A 22,042-nucleotide genomic window follows, 5' to 3' on the forward strand; every position below is an offset into this window, starting at 1 on the left:
GAGTCTACCCCCCACCCAGGCAGAGTTGAATGGGTAATGGTTCATTTTTGGAGATTCTGCATATCACTTAATGTGTTTACCTATGAATACCTACAGTTCAGCCCTCATGGAATTCAGGTTCAAATCCTCACCGTGGTTTGGTCTGGCATTATTCCCCACAGTGACCATTTTCTAGATAAGACCAACAACTGGACACTCACTAGTGCCTTTTCTACAGCCTTTTTCTAGAATCCCCATGCACAAAGAAGTGTGTTGGTACCCCATGATTAACTCAAAAAAAGCTTCTTCTGTCCTGGCGATGCTTATTCCATTTGTAAATGGCTCCATCATGAATAGATTTCCATAAGTATTTCTTCTCTAGTTTTCCTTGGGGATGCTAGCAGATCATGCTCATATTAAAGGGGCCATCTACATCAATAAAGACGATATTGGTACATTTCCTAATTGTCAAATGCTGAGGAACAACATGTAGGGTATTTAAATTTTAATCTTATCAAGTAAACTTTTTAGCAACTTGTGTACTACACTGCAATAGGGTCAGGAGGTGCCATTCAAACAGTCAGTGACCCATTTCATGCTTGACTTATGTTTTGAGAATATATGCTCATAATCACTAGGATATCCACAAAAATAAGAAGCCCACAAAGGCAGTAAACCTTGTTTCTTGATTTTCTCCACAGCATTCAATTCCACTTCCTGTCTTCTCAGCCTCTAATTGAACAGAAAAGGGCTGTCTCAATAGAACAATCTTAATTTAGCTCTGCAGGAAGCATCCCGTTTGGGTCACAGACTTCCAGATTCTGTGACAGGCAGGTGCACTAGGCTTTGTTGTTCTGGGACTATACAAAAGACAGCTTATTTGCCATCTGGAAGAAGGAGGTGTGTGTTTACACTCCACTTTAACACTGAAGTTACATGGTGCTGCTAAAGACAGCAAGGTGCTATGCTTACAGTTCCTGTTCATGAAAGTTGGCTTTTAAAAAAGAATTTCATTCATAAAGGTGAAGAAAAGCAAGCACTTTCCTGAGAATCCAAAAATTGTGTATCAGATAAATTTAGCTCTCTGATCATCCAGGTGAGTGTTTATGACTTTATATTTCAAATACCAGTTATTTCTTTAAAAACTTTCTTCTGGTATCAAGGCTTGAATCCAGGGCCTGCCACAGGCTAGCCAGGTGCTCTACCGCCAAGCCCTCTTTGCCTTCGTTTTTGAGATAGGGTCTCACTAACTGGTCAAATATAGTTACGGAAACTCACTCCCTCTATAGTCTAAGCCAACCTTGAACTGAAGTGGCAAGCAACAGAAAAAATAAAAAGAAAAACAGTGCCTAAATTGTTACAAAGCAAAAATATTTTTAAAAATTTTCTCAGAGGCAAAGAGACTTGTAACTCTCAGAGCTGTGAACAGGACAGTGGTTTCTTCCATCCCAAGTGTCAGTAGCTACATGTTTGGAAAAAAGGTAAGTCTCATGAATAAGAGAGAGAGAGAGAGAGAGAGAGAGAGAGAGAGAGAGAGAGAGAGAGAGAGAGAGAGGGAGAGAGAGAGGAGAGAGAGATGAGAGAGAGAGAGAGAGAGGAGAGAGAGATGAGAGAGAGAGAGAGAGAGAGAGAGAGAGAGAGAGAGAGAGAGAGAGAATCAAGAAGTACTTTGGTTTGTTGATACACTAGTACTTCTTGAAGGGCAAACGCCCTTCAAATTCTAAAGAGAAAAGATAGCATTATTTTTTGCTTAATCTGAATATCCCACCACCAAATTATGTTATAGCTTTCTTACTACTTCCATCACTGGCTAACAGAAAAGAGAGTTCTGTCATGGACTCACTGTCTTCTCCCAACCTAGGCTTCTGCTCATGCCAGTCCACCTATCTTTCTTTTCCACATATTTCCAAATCCTATTTCTAACATGCAAATCCATCCAGATTCCCTTTCTCTTCCCCCTCCTTGATATCACTTGGTATTTGGGGTAAAGTCTCCATTCACAGGGAAGACCCACAGAGGTTAGACCTTACAGACATGCCTCCCTCCACACCCATTGGCTCATTCAATAACATGCTACTGAGTTAACTCCTGAAAGTTTTGCTGTCTTCTCTGCACATAAAGTCTCCAATGGGCTCCCTGTTGTCTGAGTTTCTTCGCACTGTCTAGTTGCTATCCTGCTGTTTCTCACACCCTTCTAATGAGACCCTGGGTACTACTGTCTTTTTCTCTTTATGTAGTCTTTTCCTTCATACTTTCCTTATCAACAGCTCAGGATCAGGTCTTTTGCTTGGCTGATTTCTTTACATATATGTCTTAATACTAAATATAGAAAAGGTGAGGAATAAGTATAGAATGGTGTGAGTACATTTGTGTGTGAGTGAATCTCAGTGAACCAATGTACATGTGAATAACTGTATGAAGGTTAGATGTCAGATTTAGAAATTTGTTCTCATGTTTCATTTACACTCTTTTGGAGACAAAGTAGCCTAGGCTTGCTTCAGGGTTTCTTGTTCTCCTCTGTACAATCTGTTCACCAGGCCCCACACTGCAGTTCATGCTCGAAAGTTAGGTTGAACAGGTGAACACAAGTCTCATTTCCAAGCACAGGAAACTAACTACCAGCTAATAGCACATTTGACACATGTCCAGTGCTACCAGATAATATGAAAACTAGATACTTCTCAAGTCTACTGTTGGGTGCAGGCTTCAACTTTGGGACTGACCTTGGATCTTGGTGGGGCTCGGATGTACCATTTGCAATCCACGGCTTCACTGGCAGAAGCTTTGCCTTCTTTCAGAATCTGTATGGACTCCACAATTCCTTCCGGGCCGCCCATCTCAAACTCACACGCTAAATAATAAGATGCCAAACACACACAAAGATGGATCTTGAATAATAAACCCAAAGTATACTTCATTACAGAAAACAAAGACCTCTGGACATTATCAAATTTCTCTTTTACCAACCTGGCAATGGTTTCAAAACTCCAAGGTCCTTAAAGTCGGGATCTTAAAAATTGAGAAAATAACAATTAGTTCTATTCTGCATGAATTTCTTACAATGATATTGAGTAATATTTCATCAAATTATCTAGGAAGTAGCTGGCATATACATACATTTGAAAAATTTAATTGATAAAATAAAAAGTACATGCTAACGTTAAGTCAGAAATTTCAAGTGTATGTCAATACAACTGTTTACTGCTACTGGCTTTTTCTCACTGCAATCGGTTCTGTTTGAAACTTTCTACATCCTTATTGTATCTTATACTCAAACTCATGATGCATTTTTTATAGTATATCCAGACAGATAAGTAATAGTTTGAGTCACTTCCATATATTACAAATATAATTTATGTTTAGTTCAAAGGATTCTACCATTGTGGAAACACATTCTTGCCTGGGGCAGGGGCTTAGCAGCTCGGACTTCATGTATCGAAGTGAAAACAACCCTTTCCCTCTAGTTGAAAGACTTGTTCTGTTTTCCTGCCACCTCTGGCTCTCACCATGCTGTCTTTTATTACTCACTTCTCTACTTTGTAAAGTTAACAACTTTTTCGCTTGTCTTTTTCTTTGAACCTAGTTTCATGAACTTCTCCCATTTTGCTTGTTTACATGCTTCATGGGAAGCTGGACTCATCGTATGTTTTCTGCGGGTTCTTGTTAAAAGGCAAAACCCATGTATTCATTCCCCCTTTCCTGGGTTTGGTTGTGAAGTAAGAACCTAGCCGTGTTCTAAGCCTGAAGAGGGCATCAAAGAATTTTTCCTCTTGAATACACAAGGCATTTGTAGCTCTTCTTTTACATTGGAGATCCTCTAAAATCATTTGCAGTGGACCACTTCATTGCTGAGAGGCACAAAGGTCAGAATATGCCAACTGTGATGACAAGCTAAATGAAACACAACCCATATGAGGAAAATTTCTGATTTGATACAGTATATGTCCATAGAGCCTGGCCTGTTTGAATTGATTTTCTCTTACCTGTGGTAAAGGTACCAATGGCTATGATATACAATTAGAGACTTTGAGTAACTTAAAATTAACCGTGAAATTTAACATTATTTTTGTAATAAAATTTGTACTGGATAAAAATCTTAGAGAGTCTAAAATATTTTGTAAAATACCTTTCAAGGATGAACTTCAGTTACAGTATTTAAAGTCATTGTTCATTTATGAAAGAATTAAGGGTACATATTAGGACCATGTGAGTTCCGTTGATATCTGCCCTTGAACAGAAGTATACTGAGCACGCATATGAAAGCATGTGTCAGTGGTTTCATTGTTTGCTATTTATGTGAACTGGTCTGTTGGCAATAAGAAATGCAGTATCAACCACAGTGTTTCCCAACTGTATCAGGTTATTTTTTACTCAGCTTATTATAAATACTACTCAAATTTATGTATGCATGCTGAAATGCAGAATCAAGGATAAAACACTTTTAACTAATAAACTGTTAATTTTAGAAATACATGAAAACACTTTTTTTTAATTTTATGGGACAAGAAAAATTATATATATATGTGTATATATCATCTATCTATCTATCTATCTATCTATCTATCTAATCTCCCTGAAAAACATAGGGAAAAGCCATATATAGGCATATATATCATTTACATTAAATTATTTACCAATAGTGATGTTTTCTACCTTCAGCATCAATGGGCATCTCATTTTTAAAATAAACATCAATTAAATGTCTGCATTTTACAATTTATGTAAACTTACCCATGTTTTTACCACTAAATAGTCTACTTACCAGTAGACTTACTCTCTTAGAAAAAGTTAGGGTTAAGATTAGGAGTCAATCATATTTTTTTTAAAAGTCAAGCTTTCAAGTAGGCTAAGATTATATGGGAGTGTAATCCAGCACTCCAGAGTCAGAGGTTGGAGTATCACTCTAAGTTCAAGGACACATTGGTCTGCACAAGGGCTACTTGAGACACGTGAGGCTTTGTCTCAAGAAGGAACAATGAAAATAAAATCAAGAATATGCATGCAAGGTGCAGCTTATTTGAAGGAAATTTTTTGGTGGGATGGGGATTTGGGGTGAAGCCATGGGTTTAATTTTCAGAAGCAGCTTCAAAACCTATTTACCAAAATTTCCCACCTCATGTGGGTAGATTTTTCTTATTCATTTTCCTCTTTATTCTCTTTGGCCTCTTTTTAAAAAAATGTCTCTTATTAATGTGCGTTATCACCTTCTTGATCAGAAAGTTTCAGCTGCACATGGTTATAATTTTGGAGGAAATTGAGTTAATGTTATATCTTCCAGTTCAAAAAAAAAAAAAAAAACACTTGTCATTTTTTATAACTCATACTACATGTGGTTGCTATGAAAGCTAGTATCTGGGTTGATTGTTCAGGGTTATTTGAGGCCAGGGACACAGATTATTATGTGAATGCACAGTAAAGTTGAACACAGTAAGCAGCCTCTACTCTCTCAAATGTCTCTCAAAATGGATTCTCTGTGAAGAATCCTGAATCAATTTTAAGCATGTAAATGAACTCGTGAGGGTTACTCAGTATCCCACTGTCCTTGGGTCTGATCATAGCTTTCCCTCTGTTTCTCATGTGCTCCAAAGGAGAGCCCACGAGTGTCTTGTTTTCTTCTCACCAATCTTCCTTCCTCTGATAGTACAATCCCATAAAACATTCTCAAACATCCCAGTCAAAGAGAACACATTGCCTCTCATTTTCTTTTGCAGGTGTTGTTTTTATGAGTATTTGCAGTCATTTTTCTCTGTGCTTATGTTTTTACTAACAATCTACTTCCCTTCCATGACCTCATCACAAATTAAACTCTATGACATAACATGTTTATTTAGGATTTACAGCATTGCAGATGGTCAATAATGTTAATGAACTAAACATAACTACATATTACAGAAAATTATACGTGTGTTGAAATGTATATCTACTTCATTGTTCTGTATGTCCATATGTTTGCACATTTTTATACTTTAACTTTTCATATCAATATATAGGGTCAGGCTCATAGACAGGCTTTTACTGTAAACATATTAATGTAGGTGCAGTGAAAGATCACCTCATGCTGACATTTGTTTCTCAGGCATACAGCTATGCCTTGTTCACACAGCCTTTCAAAAGTGCACATTGTCATGTAACAATTCTGGTCCAAAACATAATAAAAAAAAAAGTTTAAATTGGAAGACAGGCTTATAGAACCTTCCTAAAAAATTCTCCAGATTCTTTTCCTATCATGAACAGTCTTAAAACAATATCTATTAAATATTTCTAACTCTATCAGCTTTCTTTTCGCAGTGAGTATATGCAGTACATACATGCATACAGAAACATACATAATCAATGAATGTAACTAAAGAATGCATGGCATGTTATGAACATCAAATCCCATATGATGACATAAGTGTGATTATAAAAAGAAGCCCTTCAGTCCTTTCTCTAACTTCTCCATTGGGGTCCCTGTGCTCAGTCCAATGGTTAGCTGCAAGCATCTGCCTCTGTATTTGTCAGACTCTGGCAAAGCCTCTCAAGAGACAGTTACGTCAGGTTCCTGTGATCAAGCACTACTGGGCATCCACAGTACTGTCTGAGTTTGGTGTCTGTATATGGTATGGATCCCCAGGTGGGGCAGTCTTTGGATGGTCTTTCCTTCAGTCCCTGCTTCACACTTTGTCTCTGTGTTTCCTTTAGCCAAGAGCAATTCTGGGTTAAAAATTTGTAGGTCAGCCCCATCCCCAACCCAAAGCCTTGTCTAACCTCTGGATATGGTCTCTACAGGTTCCCTGATTCTTCAGTGTAGGGGAGTGCCAGGGCGGTGAGTGGGAATTGGTGGGTGGGTGGGAGAAGGAACACCTTAATAGAAGTAAGGGGAGGGGGATGGGATAGGGGTTTCCGGAGGGAAAACTAAGAAAAGGGATAACATTTGAAATACATAAAATATCCAATAAAAAAAAAGAAGCCATTTGTTGGTGTTTCCAAAGAAACCCTAAGGTAGAGTGCTTTTGCTTACAAATACACGTGTGTTTAGAAACTATGTCTTGTTTCTTGACACTCACTGTTTTCAGTGTTCTTCCTGGTAGCAACTGTGGCACCACAGTAGTCTAGGCACTGCAGTGTTATGCTAAACTGTAAAAATTACTCTCACATTTACATTAAGAACAGCAAGTATTAAGATTTTCTGCCCATGTTTTAAATCTGCTACTCCATCTATGTGTTTTCCTGTCTGTATAGACTGAAAGCTTTTATAAAGTCTCACTTTTTTTTAAGTCCAGTTGTTTGAAAACTCATTGAATTGTTCACATTAAACCAGAAGAAAATGTGTTTCTATAACATCTCTCTTCTGGTGAAAACAGGTATTTTTCTTAGAAAAATGAAAATAAAAGGCTTCCTCCTTTGCGTCTATACACTCGTCACAAAGGGATAAAAGATGAATACATTGCAGTTTAAATAGGTTTATTTCTTATGAAAAACATAGAAACTACATAAAAATGAAGTTATATCAAAAGTTATTTCAGCCTTGTAGATGTTACAAGTGGATTTTACAGGGATTTAGACAAACACAGTATGATAATTTTATCATGCCCTTTGATAACAGTACCAGTCTGAGTCAGATATTTAAGAATTCTAGAAACCAGTCCTGAATGTTTACACACAGGCATCATTATCTCTTCAAAAGCCAGATATCCCTGAGCAAACGACAAATGGGGAAATCACTGAAGCATCTCCCAGGGAAACAATTGTGCTCCTTGAGAAACACACAGAGAGACACACAAAAGGCTCAACAATCGAACTGGCAAACCTGTCTTTGCCAAATGCGTGCTGGACAGAGACCACTGAGGGAAAACGGGACCCTGCTATAGCCACACATTTGCATTACAGCAATTCCTGGACTAAATATTTAGCTGAAACATGAAGGTAGAGTTCGCATTATTGGGGTAGCATTACTCTTGTGTGCTCCAGAGCTGAGGACATGTGGTTGTTCATCATGTTTTACTACAATTTCATGAGTATTAACTTCGGACAAGTCAGAAAAAAAAAAAAAGATTTTTTATTTGAATGTTTGGTGATAAATACAAGCTACATTAAATACTGAAATTGTCATTTAATTTTAAATCTCATATGCTGTATGGATTGTACTACAGGTCTATTTGCATCGACTGTGTGAAAACCATGGTGTTTCAAACAACTGGTTCTTAGCAAGGAGACAAGATTGCATCACAAACCACAGCAGCTAGTATCCATGGTACAGACCCTTTAAAGGTTCAAGACTACTTATTTTCCCTTGAAGAAGCACAGAAAAATATCTACACGGAATATCTGAGCCCTAGAAGAAGTGTCTAAATATTCTCCAGTGTGAAATGCAAACTATCAATAAGGCACCGTTGCTGTGAATTGTCTGGTCTGCTGGTTCTCTTTAGAAAATCACTTTCACAGTTGTTTATGCTGTGAAGTGATGTGTGTGTTTTACTCATGAAACATTATTTTTGTTTGAAAGACAAATTATAATTATTCAGATTTAGATACTTGCCAGAATTTTTTTCTTGAAAATGAACAAAATGAATCTGTTGCCTTGAAGAGACACAACTGACAGCATTGCCAATGATAAAATCCAAGCTTCCAGGGAAGAGAAAGCATTTGTCATTGTCTGCCTGACAGCTTCCTCATATTTGGAGAATTTTAAAGTAAGGTGGTTATTGACATGAGAAAATATGATTTTTGATATTTCATAAGTAACTTTGTCAACATTTGTTAGCTCTGCACAGTAGCAATCTGGAGACTGCCCATCAGATACTGAAACTTCTTAATGTCCCTGCAAGGGTATGAACAGGCACATGGCCTATTTTGAGAAGAAAATGCATGGATACATTTAATGTATTAGAATACAAAATAGTCACTGATGTAGCCTCATTGTTCTTATCATGAATATCCATATCAAAACTGTCACTAGATGAAGCTTCATATCACTTAAGACAATAACCACTAATATTTGAAAAGGCCATTAATTTTTTTTCCTTTTGTGCACTAAACATCTCTATGAAGTTGGATTCCCTCTATAATCATTGTGAACAAAGCATGCCATTAAGCAGACAGAAAAGTCTAGTTATCTGAGAATCATGGCATTGCATTTGTAAAAATATAAAAACAATGTCATTTTCACCAATATGTCAATAGTATCTTAATGTATGCTCTACATTCTAAATCAATAATTAGCTTACCTAAGTAATATTTTCATGATTTTATAAGCAGATTTTATAAATATTCTCAATATAATTGGAAAATTTGTCATGCTCTTTTAGGCATTGAAGGTTATGAAAGAGGAATGGGCAACAGTCTCCAGAACCACTACCCTCACTAAGCCTTTCAGTGTCTCATGGGCATCCATTCCCCCCAAATCCCAAGATTGCAAGTGAATAGCAGAGAACTAGAGATGCACTCCTGTTGCTGTCTCAATAAATTTCCTATGTCATAAGCAACTTACTGAAAACTGCTGTTGAGATGGCTGATTATAAATGAACCTGTCACAGGCTTTTCCTTAAGTGATGTTTGACAACTTTGAACACACAAATGACTCTAATTAACTGAAGCCTTAAGCAGTGTCAGTTTTTTCTCTGGAATCTGGAAGACAGTCCAGAGACTTTCTTGGAGTTACTTCCTTAACCATGTTAACAGGAGATCACATGGTTTAGATTATACAACTCACATATGCCAGTCTCCCACAGAACTCAATACAGAAGGCAGCAATTCACAAGAAAATGAGGCTACATTACACAGTTATATTTTATATCTGTTCTAGTTAGGGTTTTCTGCTGTGAAGAGACACCATGATCAAGGCAACTCCTATAAGGACAACATTCAATTGGAGCTGGCTTACAGGTTCAAAGGTTCAGTTCATTATCATCAAGGCAGAAGCATGGCAGAATCCAGGCAGGCATGGTGCAGGAGGAGCTGAGAGTTCTATATCTTCACCTGAAGGCCACTAGGAGAAGACTGGTTTCCAGGCAGCTAGGATGAGGGTATTAAAGCCCACTCCCACAGTGACATACCTAATCCAACAAGGGTACACCTACTCCGACAAGGCCACATTTCCAAATAGTGCCACTCCCTGGGCCAAGCATATTTAAACTACCATAATATCCAAAGCTTTTCTAATATCAGAATCAATGTTGATATGTTCTTGCATTTATATTTCAAATACCTGATATCAACACTCCCCCTCTTTCTCAGTGTGTGTGTGTGTGTGTGTGTGTGTGTGTGTGTGTGTGTGTATAAATCCTTGGCAACATTTCTAAACATTTTCTTTATTATTGAGATTATAATATAAGAATACAATGAAATATAATGATATTAACCCCATCTCTCAAGCCTTCCCCATATCCTCACAGACATGTTCTGTTATCATGTCATGTTTTTGTAATTTCTGATAATAACTTGCTAAACCAAGTTGGTGCTACTCAAATGTTCATGGGTGTAGGGTCATCCACAAGAGCATGGGCCTCCTAACACTGGATAATCTTTCTAAGAGACGGATTCTCCCTTTCTTAGAAACTGTCGTCTGCTAAGAGCTTCTCAGTAAGAGGTAGGGTCTTGAGACTATCTGCCTCTCCATGTCTAGATTTTGTTTTGCTAGATCTTATGCAGGTAACCACAGCTGCTGTATGCTGATGAGTGTAATTACCATGTCATGCCCAAAAGGCAGGCACTCCTTCGTACCCTTCTCCAACTTTTACATTTTTTCAAATGTGTCTTCCTCAATGTGCTCTAATTCTAGTAGGAGAAGAATTGACATATGTGGTCCATTTTGGACTGAATATTTGGTCTCTTATTTTCACTTTTGGCCAGTTATGATCTCTGCATTTATGACAGTCTATTAAACAAAGAAACTACTCTGACCACAATTGAGAGCAGTTTAGGTGTCCTAGAATAAACATAAATATTTAGGAGGCAATTTGACAGCATGAACATTGAACAAAACCCAAATTTTAACATAGAACATCAGCTATAAAGAAAAGTGAGTTATCGAATTTTCAGGTAAATAGATGGAGCCTGAAAGAACTATGCTGGCTAAGGTAGCTCAGGCCCAGGAAGAAAAACACCCATATGTTCTGTCTCATATGAATATTCTGGTTTCATATCTTGCTTTGTTTGTTTAATATGGACCATAAATAGGAATTCCATGAAGGAAAAATGTCTTGGGATATGAAAGGAATTGGTCAATAGATTATAGTTAAAGTTGAATTAGAGAGGTGGAAAACTCAGAATAGAAATAGTTAAGCAGGACACAGAATATGAGATAAATCAAAAGGAAGCAGCTGTGAGAAGCCGTCTGACAGCCAACTTTCTTAAAACTCAACTTAAATCACCAGGAAAGATGTAAAGCACATGAGAAGTGAATGAAGATGGGGAATACAGATGGCTAAAGGATTAAAGAATAATAGATAAGAGAGTAAGACATCTGCCTGTCCCCAGTGGACGAGCTAACCCAAAGAAAGTCCCTATGAAGAAACTATCTTGTGTAATTCCACTACTTAGTAGGATAATTTAAAAAAAAATCCTTTAAAACATTTGAATTGACATACCCTAGAAAGGTAGACAATGTCTCTTTCAAACGGCTTGGTATCTGACATGAAAACTGACTGCAGTTTTCATGATACACCTAAGGCATGATACACCTCCCTCTCGTTACTGAGATCCAGAAGTCACCAAAGCAACGTGAGCTATTATCAATGCCTGTGGATGTCCACCATGACTATAGACTGACATAAGGTTCTTCAAGATACTTTTGGCTTTAGGACACAAAGAAATTAATCTGAAACTGACTAGGAAAAGACCCTCCTGTTACAAAGCTTTTATAGCGCTGGAAGATGCTATGAAGCCTGTGATGGGAAAAATATATTAGTGAACATAACAAATGTTGGGCCCTGCATACTCCAATAACAACCAGTCAGGTGAGAAGTGTGCCCACTGACATAATAGTTTCCTATTGTTAAAGGGTGATTAACTGCCTTCTCATTGGATTTGAGGCCTATTGCACAGGAGGGAATTTTATGTCAGATAGCATGATCCTGGTCAAAGCCAATGGTTGGAAAGTCACAGGACAGTCTTACAGAGTTAGTAAATCCTGCCTCTAGGTTCCACAACCACAAACATTCTGAATTATGTCCTCCACCCTCATGATCCCCTCTTTCACTGAAAACTTATGAATGCAACATTAGACTGAATCTTTATTATTTCCAGTGTTATCCAACCACTTCTGCTATCCACAATGACTTTAGGAAAACAGGGCATTTTAATGGTCTTTGATATCTTCTTTCTCAAATGGATAAAAAAATAAATATCAAGATAAGAAAAATGCCATAGTTATTATTCACAATTTCCTTTAAAACAGTATAAAAATATAGCATATATATTTAATTGTAAAACATATTGGCCATAGGAAAACAAACTAAATATTTTGGCAGAAAATCAGGTTTATGCTGCAAATAAACTTGCAGGATCTAAAATTAATTTACCTTTTTAAGCATTTCACAATCTCTGGATCTATAATTTTCTGAAACTTTAAAATAATAAAAATAACACTGCAGGTTTTTGTGTGTTTTTAAGTGTTTATAAGAATGATAAGGTTTTAAATATATTTTCTAGTTTATGTACCTAACTGAATGAAGATTGTTTTATCATTTAATCTCAACTAGCTGAAAGCTACTGACTGTTGGAGGAAGAGACAGGAGAGACACACATGTGAAACCTGTTAGTTTGCCTATGCTCTATAGATATGACATGGACATATGTGCAATAAGACTCTGTAGATTATAAAAAAAATATATAGGAGTTAACATGAAATCAGAGAGTAAAAGATAAAAAAGTAAAAAAAAAGTAAAAAAAGATAAAAGTAAAAGATAGATATGATTAAAATGTTTCCTATATGTACATGGAATCCTCAAAAATAAAAATTTTTAACATGTCAAAATCCCATTATTTTAATTTAGTTATGTTATTAAGCAGCCAACAATACTGAGCTAATAAAATCTACTATAAGGCATCATTTATTTTATTGAATTTAGAAAAGTCCTTTGTGCTTAATAATATGATCTGATATATATATATATATATATATATATATATATATATATATATATATATATATATTAGGATATATAGATATCCTATTTTAGGTTTAAAAAGCAGACACCAAGAAATCAAATAACTCATCTAATGACACCTTGGTTGTAAGTTGTGAGGCTTAGGATCAGAGTTAAGCAATGTAATTTCTGTCTGTCTCCCTTCCTTCCTTCCTTCCTTCCTTCCTTCCTTCCTTCCTTCCTTCCTTCCTTCTTTCCTTCCTTCCTTCCTTCTTCCTTCCTTCTTTTCTTCCTTTCCTTTTTCCATTTTCTCCATACTGTTTCTTCTCTGCCTCTTTTTCCATCCATCCCTATTCATTTTCTGATATTCCTCTCTACATATCTCTCTTTTCTGCCTACTTCAAGGGCATTCATGAAGTTGTGGCTTGATGAAAAGGCCTTCCTCCCATCAGCACTGTCACAATGATCTCATGCATTGCCTAAAGTAACCAGGAAAGAGGTCATTTGGAATTTGCAATCATGAGTCCATTGTATAGAGTTAATTGAGTGGAGCATATCTTGGTAGTGGTACTGTCGTTAGCAGATATAATACCTCAACTGACTTTGGTCTAATAATTTTTGAGTATTTATTCTTATCCTTATACTTTTATTGGTATGAACAGAAAAGCTTTCATGGCTATCAGGGAAATTAGGCATTGAAGAACATGGGAGAGTGAGAGCTGATGTGGTAGAATTGGTGGGAAGTGGAATAAGTTCTGTTTCTACTAGAATAGGTGGAGACCACAGAATTCAAGAGCAAATATGAGATATTAGAAGCCACTGATTGTACTTTAAAAGCTGGGTTCACAAATTTATCACAAGCCATGAGGGGGAGAATTTACATCTGTAAAGCTGCTAGTGGTAGCACATTATAGATCAGTGTGTATGTGATGGACTAGCATTAATACACTGCATCTAGTTGTATTAATATCACTTAAATAAATCACATCAATTGAAATAAGATTATACAATGTTTTGTCTTCTCAATATTATTTATAAACATAAGCACAACCATAAAAGTGCCTTTCATGTTAGAGCCCAATATGTATGCTAACAGAAAAATTAAAGCTGTTTAAGTCATGAAAATAGAGCTCGAATATAAGATATATTCTCCTTTCAATAAATTTGAAGTGCTTCAGTCTCATCTAAATAGAGTTGGAACCATTTCTTATTGGAAACACTGGGAGAGTCCTGTGATGATGTCCTTGGCAAAGATACCAGGGCTACTATGCCAGGCATGGGAAATGCACATGGGCAGGTGGAGCCATCAGGGATGTGGAAGAGAACAAATAGAGATGCCAGAAACTGTCACTGCCAACAGATTAGGATGGGAGCTTGCAGGAGATACCTGTTGTTAAATCGTGAAGCACCTCAAAGATTCTTTGAAGAGCATGTGTTTCTGCCAATATGAATGAGGAGATCAAGTTGTCACATTTTGTCTTTAACTTACTGTGCCTGGCTTTTTACCTTTTGATGCTGGAGGATAAGCACAGGATTTGGTGCCTGCTTAGCTCATGTTATCATTGAGCAACCAGGTCTCTAATTTTTCTAATTGAAAGTATTCTACCTTCTAAAGTTTTAATTGCTTCTCCACTAAAAGATGATAAGAAAAATCTATTTGATGTGTTATTAAGCAAAACACTTGCACTATTTATACAGTATATAAATTATGTTAGATACTTGCTAAATACACAGGTATTCACCTCTCCATATGGCATCACAGCCTAGGTATGAAAATCCACTTAGAACAATTTGACCCAACATTTGGGACAATATCAAAAAAAGATACCAACACCAAGCTACTCAAAACAGGTATGACACAATTGAAACAGTGTGTATCTAGTGTTCTATTTTACAATGTAAGTGTTTCTAGATATATGTAATCACATAGAAACTTCCATGACTTGCTTGTGTTCCAACATCAAGCAATATTTCTATGTAGTATGATAGTTATCTTCACTGTCATGTCCATGAAATATAGAATCATCTAGAAGAAGCACCCCTAGCTGTATCCACAAGGATGTTTCTTGAGTTGTTTAGTGAGAAGGGCATGCCCACCCTATATGTGCACCCCTCTGTTCCATGGACTGGTATGAATAAATGAAAAAAGAGAGAAAGTCAGATAATAGCCATCACCATGTTCTCTGGTTTCTGTTCTACATGGATGTGAGGACTCATGACTGCAGGTTTCTACTGCATCTGTCATGCCTCCTCCATCATGATGGCCTGCGACCCCTCAAACTGTCATAAACCACACTCTTTATTGAGCTGCTTTTAGCATATCAAAGACAAAAAAGTAGCAAATGCAAGGAATGGAAGTAAAAAGTTATCTGAAATTTATGAGTTCTGCTATTTTTCGTTTATTTTATATGTTTGCATCCTCCTGGACACATTCTTACTGACTTATTACAGAGCTGCAGAAGGGGTGTGTGGGTGTAGGAGGCTGGTAAGTTTTATGTGTGGACCTCTAAGGAACAGGTGTAATGCATCTTATGTTAAGGAGGGACCTTCTGTTAATAAAGTTTCAGTTCTTGAAAGTGTAGATTCCACCTGGGAGACTGGGCAGATTCAATCTGGAGCTTCAACAGAACTGTACTGTCAGTGTGGGCAAGTGCTTCTCCATTCTGTCATCTCAAGGACTGAAAGACCCAAGGACATTCCCCACCTGTTCTCAAATACAACTATAAATATGCACTGAAACTTAAGTCATGAGATATTAAAATATTTAGCATTTTGTAATAGTTTCTTCTAATTGGCATTTAAAATATTCAGTGATTTGTTTTTTCTTCTCAAATGTGTTTCATTAGTAGTCATTTATGATCATAAAATATAAACAGTTACTTGAGCTAAGCTGTATTATTTATTTATTTTTGTGTATGTGTATGTGTGAAAGTGTGTGTGTGTTTATGTATGTGTGAATGTGTGTATACAATGCTGTCATGTGGATTTTAAAGTAAAATTTGCAGACCGTGACTTCTCCTTCCACCATGTGGATCTAGGCATGACCTCAGGACACCAGGCTTGGTGTTGAGTGCCTTCTGATAGAACTTTGAATAGCTCATTAACCAGGGGTCAGGCATGAAAATTCAATTATTTATGAAAATGTTTGCCAAATATGTGGTTCTATACAAGTCTGTGATCTAAAACAAAAGCACCAAAAGTAATCTGAACAATAGGAGTAAAATAATGTAATACTCTTCAGACCTGTGGTTTAAAGCAAAGTCAAACAATATTTCAGTTTTAGGTTCTGTTGTTCTATTAGAAAGAAAGAGTGCATGGGATGTCTTCTACCTTATTCTACTTAATTCCCTTGGAGAGTTTGTTGTTGTTGTTGATTTCTTTGTGTGGGTTTTTTGGGGGTCAGGTATTAACTTCTCCTGCGTAGTTGAGTTGGAAACTTCAACAACAAATCTAACATGGCCCTGCCTGCTCTAGTGATTAATAGTTTCATCAATAGTTTCTGAACACTCATTCACTCACTGCTTTTCTTTACAGTGTTGCCATGTTTTCCGAGAATGAGACATATACCAAACTTAGAAACTCTCTTGTTCCCACACACCAAAGGAAACTCCCTAGCAAACCACCTTCTGGAACAGCCTAACTTTCCCTATTCCAACCTCAAGCTCTTTCCTCAGCATTCTTTGACTTGCAAACTACCTTTCATTGTCTCTTTAATTTCAGCCAGTTAAACTAGAAGTAGATATGATGTGAAAAATAAAACAACATGAATTTAAAGCATCTTATTAAGAAATTCATAAATCTGAGTCCTGCGAATTTCTTTTTGATTGTGTGTGACCTTTCATTTGGCTGTTTCATTGACTCCCACACTTTTAAACACAATTTGATGACTCCCACTTCAACAATGTATGGGAACTGGGCAAACAGACCTGGGCATACAGTTATTGATATCATAGCTGCTTACAAGGTTATTACAATTATAATCATAGATGTTATTCTAATGTTGCTGTAGAGGAACTACAGAGGACAGAGCATGACCACATGATTAGTTTGGTCTTTAAATAGTGAGTTTTCTATGTGACATACACACAGTTACTCTTATTAAATATAGAGAATAAATAAAAATCTGAAGAAGTCATATAAAGCTAGCAAGTCTATAAGAAAAAACAGTATTACAGGTTGTAGTCTTGTTTGCCTGATTTCACAGCTGTTCGCAGTGCCACTTATCAAGGTGTCCAACAAAGCCATCAACTTCATAGCCCATCCATCTCATCAAACATTTCATTTAATATGAAGGGAAGTGTGAAAGCACATGCCTGTCATTCCATGAAACTCATAAGGCTGAGGCAGAATGATTATGAGTTAAAGAGAGCAGCCTGGGATTCATAGTAAGAGCCCATCTCAGAAAAAATAAAGACTTCAAAGTATTGAAATGTGAATTGTAATGTAGTGGCTATTGTAGAATTCTAAACTAATTCTAAACTAATGTGTGTGTGTGTATGTGTGTGTGTGTCTGTGTGTGTATTTATATGTATGTATATGTATGTATGTATGTATTTATAACCTATTAGTTTATCAGAATTCTCAAACTTAAGTGTACATGTAACCCTAGATTAACACTTCAAAGTTCAGCAAGTGTGTTAGGATCACAAAGCTTCTTTTTTGGTAGTGGTAGACTTAGGTGATAAATTGACACACAGTCCCTGGCTACACAATCTAGGGAAACTTCATTTAAATTATAATTTCTATGGAAACTGCTTCCTTGCACCAAAGGTTCGTGAGTTGAAAAGTCTGTCATCACCAGGTGGAGCTAGTGCGAAGTAATTATAAAAGAACAACTGTAACTCTATTGATAGCTTAATAAATGATAATAAATGATCTGGGCTATTAGAAATCTGGGCTCAGCTGACAAAATAAGCCCTTGTGTGCATTGTCTGATGGTTTGCCTTATCCCTAGAGCTTTCCTTCATCTTGCTTTCCTCTCAGTACTCTTTCTTTGCTTGTTTGCTTCTGTATCTCTTCACTACCCCTTTAATCTGCATGATGTATTGCATGCGGTGGCCACCTTTCTATCATCACAAGGTTCCCAAGATGAAATTGTGCCTCAACCACATCACAGCCCAGAAAAAGGTAGTGAGTGTGTGAATCCTGAATCCTCTAAAACCATGAGTTAAATATACTTCCTTCCTTCCTTAAGTGGTTTTCTTCCATTTCCTGTCATAGCAAAGGAAAGCTAACATAATTATTGTATACTTATCAGCATTTTTATCTAATTATGCTTTGATAACTTCGAAGAGATCTAAATGTTAGTCATCTAGTATCATTTGTGTATTAGTAACTTTTCAATAACAAAGCACCAGGACCAAGATAGCATACACAAGAAAGCAATGAAGTTTACTTTATGGTTTTGCAGGGTTAGAGTCCATGATGACAGAGCAATGGTATGGCAGCAGGTATAGCTAACAGGTCACATCTTGATTCACAATCAGAAGGCAGATAGAACACTGGGAATTGCATGAGATTTTTAAAACCCCCAAAGCCTGCTCCCAGTCACACTCCTTCAGCAAGGCCACACCTCCTGATCCTTCCTAAACAGTCCACCAAGTGAGGACCAAGTACTTAAACCTTTGACCCTACAGGAGCCATTCTCATTCAAACTACTATGTCACAAAATATAAAACAATAAAGATATGGAAATGATTTTTTACATCTCTCCTAACATTGCTCTATTCATTATGCACATGTCATAAAGACATCTAAAAAGCTAAGTTTATCTTCTTTTTTTTTTTTATATTGAGCTTTCTGAGGTCATGCTTAAGAACAGACCCTCAAGACTGTTCAATATTCTAGTCATCAGGGAAATACTAATCAAAATGACTTTGAGATTTTGGAATGGCCAAGATCAATAAAACAAATGACTGCACATGCTGGTGAAATGTTAGGAAAGGGGCAAATTCATCCATTACTTCTATGCTTCAAACTTGTACAGATACTATGGAAATTGGTGAGGTAGCTTTTCAGGAAGCTGTGAATAGATCTACCTCAAGATCCAGCTATAACATACCTGGTCATATACCCAAAGAACTTTTCATCCTAATACAAATACATTTTCTCAAACATATGCCTTATTCATAATATCCAGAAATTAGAGACCAAATGTCCACCAACAGATGAATGCATAAAAAGAATACAGTATTTACACAAGGGCATATTACTCAGGCATTTAAAAATAATGAAATTGTGAAATTTGCAGATAAATAGGTGGACTTACTAGGTAATCCAGACCCATACACAAAGAAGAGACAAAATCGTTTTATATTTACTTATTTTACATATATTTACTAATATGTGGATCTTAGCTCTTAAGTCATAAGAGCAAGAGAGTAAGAGAGCAAGAGAACAAGAGAGTGAGAGAGAGAGTGAGAGAGAGAAAGAGAAAGAGAGAATAGGTATAGAACTAAGGAACTGTGGATGGTGGTTGCAGAAAAATAGACAATTATGGATGGTTGAAGGCTTGGGATTGGAATGGAAGCATCAAATGATGCAGAGAGGTAAGAGGGGAAAAGGGGAGAAGCTTCTTTCCCCCAGGAGATGGGAATAAATATAGAGACCCACAATTGAACAACAACAAAAGAGTGAGAGACCATGAAGTGCTCAGTGGAAAATGAGGTATCGCCATCAAATCCCTTGCCTTGTGGCTCAGAGAGCTCTGCAGAAGAGGAGGTGGAATGATTGTAAAAGCCATTAGGATTGGAAGACACTGAAGAAACAGTCCCTTCCAGACACAACAGGACTGATAGATATATAAACATGCAGAAAACTCTGGCAGCATGCACAGGCCTGCACAGGTCCAATCCAGATTGGATCTCAGGGGTCCTGGCACTGAGAGGGGAAGCAGATACAAGCTCCATCTCTAATCCAGAAGCAACTTCCAACTGGCAACCACTCACAAAGAAAATAATTAGTATTTTCCAATGGAGTGTCTCTTGGTATATTAACTATACTTAAGGGTAAGCCCCATGGACGTGTGTGTGTGTGTGTGTATGTGTGTGTGTGTGTGTGTGTGTGTGTGTGTGTGTGTGTGTGTGCGCGCGCACACGCGCGCGCATGTGTGTGTCTGCGCGCACGTGCATGTGTGTGTGTGCAAGCTTTTCTTTGTTTCTTTTTTTTTTTATTGTCTTTGTTATATTCTCCTCAGTTTGGATTTTTATTGACATGCCTTTTTGTTTGTATGTTTCTAAAGAGAGGGAAAGAAGGTCCGTAGTTGAATCAGGGGGAAGGTGAGGTGGATCTGGGAGTAGACAAGGAAGAGGAAACTATGATCAGAATATACAGTATGAAAAATATTTAAGATACAAACAAAACAGAATTACAAAGATAAATGGAGTTACCAGTTTCACAGAACTTAAAAGAGAATTTGTTTCATTCAGTGTGACACTCAAAGCCACATTTGCAACTTTTCCCCAGATGTAGAAAATAATGTCTATTGCTCCTGAAGGAGAATTTAGCATAGCATACTATTGTATTCAGTCTTAAGAAGCAGGTATTCCACACAATTTCTCCATTCAAAATGCTCCTAAAATGTTAAGAACATTAATAATAGTCTCACACATTCAAAGATACAGTAAAATGTCATTAATTCACCTCTAAAACTGTTAAAATAGTCATAAATATATATGAAATATATATTGATAAATATATATACATATGTATATACATGTATATATAATGTTTTTTCTATTAATGTACAACTGCAAATTAAAATAGCCAGAGTGAAACAATAAGATATTAAATTATACATCTGAAAATAAAATATAAAGCCACCATTAATACTGATAAAAATAACAAAAGGTTAATTTCTTGAGATTTACTAAAATAGGAAAAAATTTGAATTTGATGAAGGTTAAATAAATACATATTAGTTATATCTAATCCTTTTCATTTGAAAGAAGTAATACCAATGACATTTTATATGAGCTCTCAAAACATATATATATATATATATATATATATATATATATATATATATATATATGTGTGTGTGTGTGTGTGTGTGTGTGTGTGTGTGTGTGTATACACACACACACAAATATAGCATTGAGGCAACTAATTGAACATATAATGTGCAAAAATATCTGTTTTGAAGATATAAGTCAAGATGAGCCAAAGCTATCTGTGTACTTTGAGGAAAATCAAGGTGTTTGGATTGCTAAGTAAAACATACAATAAATCCAAGTGTAATAATGCATAGCAAGTGGGAAAAGTTAAAAGTCATTATTTATTTAGAGAGGAAAGTTTTTTTTTAATAAAGCAACATTTGAGCCCATGCATACAAATATTTTAATATATCAATAAACAAAGTTTTTGAATAAAAATATTGAAAATTGTCCTGGATGTAAAGTCTTGTTAATTATCATTATTTAATAAAACTTGATAAAAAAAAAGTGTTCAATGCTATTTTTGCATCTCAAATTACCAATGAGATAGAAAAGAGTTAACTTGAAAACTTCATCCTGAGTGAGGTAACCCAGTCACAAAAGAATACACACGGTACGTACCCACTGATAAGTGGATATCAGCCAAATAAAAAGCTCAAAATACCCAAGATACATCTCACAGACCATGTGAAATCCAAGAAGAAGGACGACCACACCAATGTGGATGCTACAGTCCTACTACTCAGTAGAGGGAAGAAAATAATTTTCGGAGCTAGAGAGAGAAAAGGATCTGGGAGGGAAAAAGAAGGGGGAAGTAAAAAGGGGTGGCTGGTTCTGATACTGGAGGAAATGGTGGAGAAGTACAGGGGGTCAGGAATTTGAAAGGAGGTATGTAGCAGTGGGGGAGTAGGAACTGAGTTAGCCACTAGAAAGTCCCAGATGCCAGAGACCCAACTGGTTCTTAGGACCTGACAGGGATGACATAGCTAAAATACTCAACAAAGGGGAGAGAGAAACTATAGAGACCATATTCAGTGGATAGGAACAGCCCCCGGTTGAGGG

At 36.6% G+C, this 22,042-nt stretch overlaps 1 protein-coding gene across 4 annotated transcripts in view; it reads right to left on the reverse strand.

Moving 5' to 3' along the window:
• The window catches only part of Neto1 (neuropilin and tolloid like 1), a 115,922-nt gene that overhangs the window by 45,238 nt on the left and 48,642 nt on the right, over positions 1-22,042 (reverse strand). For 3 of the 4 annotated variants that reach the window (XM_034518629.2, XM_034518631.2, XM_076912340.1), the window contains exons 5-6: positions 2,947-2,988; positions 2,703-2,830 (exon numbers count right to left, since the gene is read on the reverse strand). In XM_034518629.2, the coding sequence (XP_034374520.1) occupies positions 2,703-2,830; positions 2,947-2,988 (170 nt within the window). Of the gene's footprint in view, positions 1-2,702; positions 2,868-2,946; positions 2,989-22,042 lie in introns of those variants that run through there. The other variant, XM_076912341.1, reaches the window with a different exon arrangement.

The sequence above is a fragment of the Arvicanthis niloticus genome, chromosome 14 (assembly GCF_011762505.2).
Source record: "Arvicanthis niloticus isolate mArvNil1 chromosome 14, mArvNil1.pat.X, whole genome shotgun sequence".
NCBI classification, from domain to species: domain Eukaryota; kingdom Metazoa; phylum Chordata; class Mammalia; order Rodentia; family Muridae; genus Arvicanthis; species Arvicanthis niloticus.